This window comes from Bemisia tabaci, chromosome 4 (genome assembly GCF_918797505.1).
Source record: "Bemisia tabaci chromosome 4, PGI_BMITA_v3".
Classification (NCBI taxonomy): domain Eukaryota; kingdom Metazoa; phylum Arthropoda; class Insecta; order Hemiptera; family Aleyrodidae; genus Bemisia; species Bemisia tabaci.
The window spans coordinates 57063012-57069161 of record NC_092796.1 but is presented as its reverse complement, the minus strand read 5'-3'; the positions used below and the strand labels follow the sequence as shown (position 1 = coordinate 57069161).

At 42.5% G+C, this 6150-nt stretch overlaps 1 protein-coding gene across 2 annotated transcripts in view; it reads right to left on the bottom strand.

The window, feature by feature from the left end:
- The window catches only part of LOC109042597 (acetylcholine receptor subunit alpha-like), a 137039-nt gene that overhangs the window by 4025 nt on the left and 126864 nt on the right, over positions 1-6150 (bottom strand). Inside the window, exon 13 of one of the 2 annotated variants that reach the window (XM_072300132.1) lies at positions 1404-1702. In XM_072300132.1, coding sequence (XP_072156233.1) covers positions 1502-1702 — 201 coding nt within the window. In that variant the 3' untranslated portion in view covers positions 1404-1501. The remainder of the gene's footprint in view (positions 1-1403; positions 1703-6150) is intronic. The other variant, XM_072300131.1, reaches the window with a different exon arrangement.

The following is a 6150-nucleotide window of genomic DNA, read 5'->3' as shown; positions in this document are numbered from 1 at the left end:
TCTCATAACTCGTTTGCGGTGTCTGAAAATCTCCGCCTCTATGTTATTTTTTAAAGGAGAACAAATTGACATCATTCCTTGAAGTTTATGCAGAATTTTCTTTGCACAGAGGAGAAAAATCACGACAGTTTTAAAGAATTGCCGTTAAGTAGTTTTCCGTTTAAAAAATAAAGTATGACAGAAGTCTGCGACGTCGCAAACCGAGTTATGTGATTGCCGACTTACACCGTCGATATAACCTTCTGCTGTTGATGAAAATGAGCAAATAGTCACCTCACTGAAAGAAAATGAATTTTCATCCTAATTAGCGAATTCGTTTGCACTGAATTTATTTATTTTTATCTACAGCAGGTGGTCATATTTTTTCCTGGCTGCGACCGGTTGAGCACGAGAGAGAATTTCATGAGCCGCCGCCCACTCGCCCCGCACTATTATCCAAAACTCAAGAATAGGAAGAAATAAGTCGGATAATGACGGAAAGATCACGAAAGTTTCGTTAGAGATGTTTTTTGAGTCGCTAATTTCAAATTGGATGTTAAATTGCCTACATTTTAATGCCCTGACCTATAAATTCCACAATTACAAACACGATATATTTCGATTATTATGGCACGCTGCGGCGCGGCGTGCTGCCAGCTCAAAACGCGCACCGACGCCTACAAACCTAGAGGATTTTTCAGGAATTGCGTAAACCCGTGCACGACCGCCGCGGATTGCGTTTAACGCGTGCACCCAGACGCCTGCAAACACGATATAGTTCGATTATTATGGCACGCTGCGGCGCGGCGTGCTGTCATCTCGAAACTCGCACCAACGCCTACAAACCTGAGGGGATACTTCAAGCATTGCGCAATGCGTGCACCGACGCCTACAAACCTAAGGGGATACTTCAAGCATTGCGCAATGCGTGCACCGACGCCTACAAACCTAAGGGGATACTTCAAGCATTGCGCAATGCGTGATGCAGCCCTTTAGGTTTGTAGGCGTCAGTGCGCGGTTTCGCGCTGTTAGCACGCCGCGGCTCTCCCGGCGGGCGGGCGGGCGGGCGGGCGGGCGGGGCGGGTGGTGGCCGATTTCTTGCGGGGAAAGCTCCTTGGCGGAGAAAATCGTATATCATGTAACTTTTTTTTTTAAATTTTTTTTTTTTTAAATTACACACTGGTCGCGTGAAGTAATTAGTGAACTCTCAACTCTAGATGAAGTGTAATAATGGAAAGGCGGGTCGTTTGCCATGCGCGCTGCGGAGGCTCAGGGTGGCTCATGAAATTCTCCCGTGAGCTCTGTCGGGCTGCGACTACAAAATATTTGAAATTCCAATCTCCCGCCGCGATTCTGGTGGTAAGAACGAAAAGCTACGTTTCGGGTCAAAGGGGTCGGTAAGAGCGTGCCTGCGTTTCACTTACCTTGAGGCAATCCGTCGGTAGAAGTACTCACTTGAAATTGAGAGGAAGAAGGATTCGACGAAGGAATTAAAAAACGGAATTAGTTGTAGAGAGTGAGATTATAGAGTCGTGGTAGTAACTTGCGGCTTGGACGTTGTCGAGGCGATATCGGAAAGTTGGACATCTATAGGTCTCCTGTCGTCGTACAAGGTGGGTGCTTGGAGGATGATGCCAGCCGAGCCGACGAGCACTGCTAATGTAAATATCCAAAGGAATAGTCTATCCAGTACCATTGCTACGTATTTCCAATCTTCTTTAACCTGATAAAAGAAAAATATATTTATGCAGTGCATATATGTTAAGCTAATTTTAGATAAGTAAATAGCTGAAAGTACCTAAACAGTCGTATTAAAGTGGTTCACACGGTGTAAAATCTGTAACAGTTTGGTTTTCAATGAGAGAGTGAAAAAATTAAAATTCCAGGGAAAAATGGACGTATTTCTATCAAACGGACTTAAGCGCCATAGGGTGAGGAAGGTAGAGGGGCGGATTGGCTAGGAATGGCGCGGCTTATCCGGCGTCCGAATCGCTATCCAGCGACTCTGAAGTTCGTTCACAGAGGCTACTCATTCTATTGTAACAGCTCAGTAGTTCCGTTTGATAGAAATACGTCCAAATCAACAATTGAAAAGTTTAAAAGTAGGGGTGAATCTTAAAATCGGGCGAAAAATGTGACTAATGTATGAATCCCTTATTCCATAAAGGGTACAATCGACATCCAGCGACCAGATGAAAGGCAAGATGAGTAAAAAATTAAGCTAAGAGGGGGAAAAAAACCCCCGTGAAGCCCTGACAGTTTGTATGGGAAAGGAGGGGGTTATACCGAACTTTGATCGAATCTGACTTTGACGTGACTCAATTAGCAGCAGCAAGTTTAGCTTTTTTGTAGGTGTGTTTTTCTTCTTTAAATTCCTATCCCGTATCCATGGTAACCCTTAAATATTCCGAAAATTGCCACAGAATTAAATTCGAAACGCAAATGCATCGGTGGCATTCACGATGCCTGAGGAAATCATCCACTTACATCATTCATTGCACATCCAAAGCATCATTTTCATAATCCATGCGCCACTAACTGAAGGCGCACAACGTCATCCATTTTCACAGTGGCGAAGCGTGAATGATCGATTACCGATAACTACCCTTTTGAAGCTGCGGCGAAGAATCGATTATTAAGGTATTTTTTTTCAAAAACCCTGTGAATCGATCCTTTTCCGTAGGTTGAAACGGCAGATCAATCGATGTATCGCAAAGCACGCCATGCCACTGAACATATTTATAACGTTCTGAATTTGATACATTTTTTATGACATCCGTTGATACTGAGCGCAGACACGTTAATATCTGAACCACTCGCCATACCACGGATCGTTACTTAAAAGCTCCGAGCGGAAAAATGAAAAGAACCGTATTAAATATAACTTGGACCATGCGGACTCATTATCGTGAGTTGGCAACTTTGATAAATATGAAGTTTTCTTTGAGCAGAAAATTGCCATGAAGTTTCGAGCGTGGTCTGAAGTCAAGGGAAAGAGTTTAAGGCGGTTATCGCTGGCGAAGGAAGATGAAAGGAGCGGAATCAAACTGTGACACCTCCTAGTTTAGCCCCCCTGAGCGTCCATACGCCCCTCCCTCGGCGCTCTCGCGCCCCAACTCTCGGCTCTTTCGCCCCTCAGCGCGGCGCGACGCGGCGCGGCGTTTGTTAAAGAAATGACTAATGAGCGAGAGCCAGCTTCAAACCGCGAGGAAAGTTTACCAGCGTGGCCAAGTTGACAAGGTGTCGAAGTCTTGACGGGATAAAACAAACCGAACGTAACATATCTATAGGGATAAGAGAGAGATGAGACACAATAGCCCGAATGCAGACAACAATAAAAACACATTAAAATACACAAAAAACAAATGGGTATACAAGGCTAAGGAGACATAAAAAAACCAGGACGTTTCGGGCCAATTACATGCCCATTCTCAACTGGAACAGAAGCTAAAAAATGTAAAAATTAAAGTTTTGTGGTAGAGAGGAAACTCTATAAATACTCCTTAGTGGGTGTAGAGGTTGGCCTGTTATCAAGGAGGTGATAGTGCCCCTCTGTCCATCTTTGTTCTGTTTTTCAGTTTGCACTGATTCCTACATCGGTCAGTTGCATGCTCATTTTCTCGTTTTAATTTATACATTTTTTAATTTCTGTCCCAGTTGAGAATGGGCATGTAATTGGCCCGAAACGTCCTGGTCTGTTTTATGTCTCCTTAGCCTTGTATACCGATTTGTTTTTTGTATTCAAATGTGTTTTTATTGTTATAATATTAGGTACATGCTCTTTTAAAAAAGCCACCCTTGAAGAACTCACTGTTTCAAATACTTTAAAAAATCGTAATATTGATGGCCAAAGTGCAAAAACAACGTATCTCTACTGCGGTGTTTAAGCATGGCTGCACCTAATAAATTTTTTCGAGGAAAATAGCTTGAAATGTATACAAAATTCATCATATAAATACATAACATCATGCAGAGGACACTTTTTTGCACAAAAATTCAGGTAAACATCGGCAGCATACCTTCAGAAATGGATATTTGAAAAGGGTTACAATGAATTACTACAAAAAATATACGGAGGACGAGAGAAAATATATTGCGAGTTTCTAAATTTTAAGATAAGTAAACACCTCTCTATAGGTTTGTCGATATCACGGAATTTTTTCTTCCATACTTATATCGTACTTTTGATAGTGGCAAATCATTGAAATACCTCGCAGGAATCCATTTCAACAGTTACTGCTGAATTTTACACCATGTTCGCAAAAATTGTCCTTTTTATGTCACTATGTTAAGGATCCCTCTGAGCCTCCCTTAATCACGATGTAAACCATATGGGGTCTCCTCAGGAAAGGGGCTGTTTAAGGATCAATCATGAATACGATCCTTTAGAACCAGACTTTCAACCTTTAACCCTCTATAACATTAATTCATTTGGGATCTTAGAGTCTAGGGGACACTAATCTAGATATTTTGTAGCTTGCATAAAAAAATAGAGTACCAAATTTATTTTCAAAATCTTAAATGTAAGGGAATCAGTTTTTCAGAGAAAGAAAAAAACTAACGCAATTTTGCAGAATCATGCCAGAGGAGCAATATTTGAATTTAAAAAACCCCAAAAATACGTTGTTATGAATTCGTAACGGTGAATGATGGAAGGTCAATGTGCTGCTCAATGTATGGGTGGATTTCAGCTGATGGGGTAAAATATGGGAAAGACGTGTAAATGGTTGCTCAAAACTTTCAATTATAATATTTTCTCTCGATAAATAATCGTATAGAAATATTGCAATTCCCGTAATTAAATCCCATAGTGTGGAGCTCTATGATAACAGAAAACTAGTATTTAGCTTGATGTGGCCAAATCACTTATCAACTTTTTTTCAGAACCATTTTCTCCCATTAGCTGAACTCCACCCATATACGCCCTTAACTTATACGTCTCAGCAACGTTCTGAATACCGCGACATAGATTCCCAGGTAAACGTGGCAGCGTGACGCACCCTCGGAATAATTTGTCTTAATTCTCGTCATATTTTCGGCTTTTTACGCCGTCACATTTTCCGCAAGAGATGCCGCTGCGCCCCCGAACGTCAGTGGCGTGGCGTGCTTTGCGATATATCGATTGATATGCCATTTAAACCTATGGAAAAGGATCGATAATCAGGGTGTTCGCAGCGAACACCTTAATAATCGATTCTTTACCATAGGTTTGAATGGCATATCAATCGATATATCGCAAAGCACGCCACGCCGCTGCCGAACGTTTGCTTTTTCGCCGCGTCACCGACCAAGTCGGTGTCTTATAACGATCGATCCTGCGTTGAAGCGTTCACCGCCGTGTTACGGAAAAGAACCGTAAGTGCATTTCTGTATGAGCCACGGTTGGCACATGCTCTAATGTGCCTCGAGGCTCATCCCAGTTCCCACTTACACGGAACACGGCAGTTCGGCTCGTTACCTATTCACTGGATTTCGGAGCCGAATCCCGAATCCCGGGGGGCCAATCGAAACTCAGCGGCACGGTCCACGGCGCGTGACTAAACTTCTCGCAATCAACCGGAGCAATCAACCGACGATCTGTCGGATTGCTATCGAAATCCCATGGATTCCGCCACACACAGCACGGAGCTTGCTTCATTTTTATATTTCCCGTCTTTCTTAAATACACTTAGGGTAGTAAAAAAGTTTACGGTTTGATTAGTTAGATTATGACATGCTCGGCTTGCCTATAGAAAAGGATTCGGGTTTAAAGTTCGCCGACGTATACACGATCTTGCAGGGAGAATATGCTTGGTCTCTGATTTGTTTTAAGGTTTTTGGCATTTCATGTTTATGAGAGTTTTTAAGGATCAATTTAAACTTCTGAGTACAGAAATATAGGGTGATGTAGTTTTCTCGCGCAACCCCTCTCAGGACTTTTTCAGAGAGGTCCACCTGAAATTTTGGGGGATCCCAAAAGTTGTTTCCTTTGACATAGGGGCTCTCACAAAATTTCAGGTCTCTATCTCAGTTTGATAAAAAGTTACGGGGGTGGTGCCTAGCCCTGCAAGTGCGGGACTTTTGAATCACCCTGTGTATTAAAGGTATCATTGCCCGAAAATGTCCGACTTTCCAAATGTTTACTTTAAATTCGCCTCAGGCTCATCAAAATTTCTACCGGGTCGACTCCCA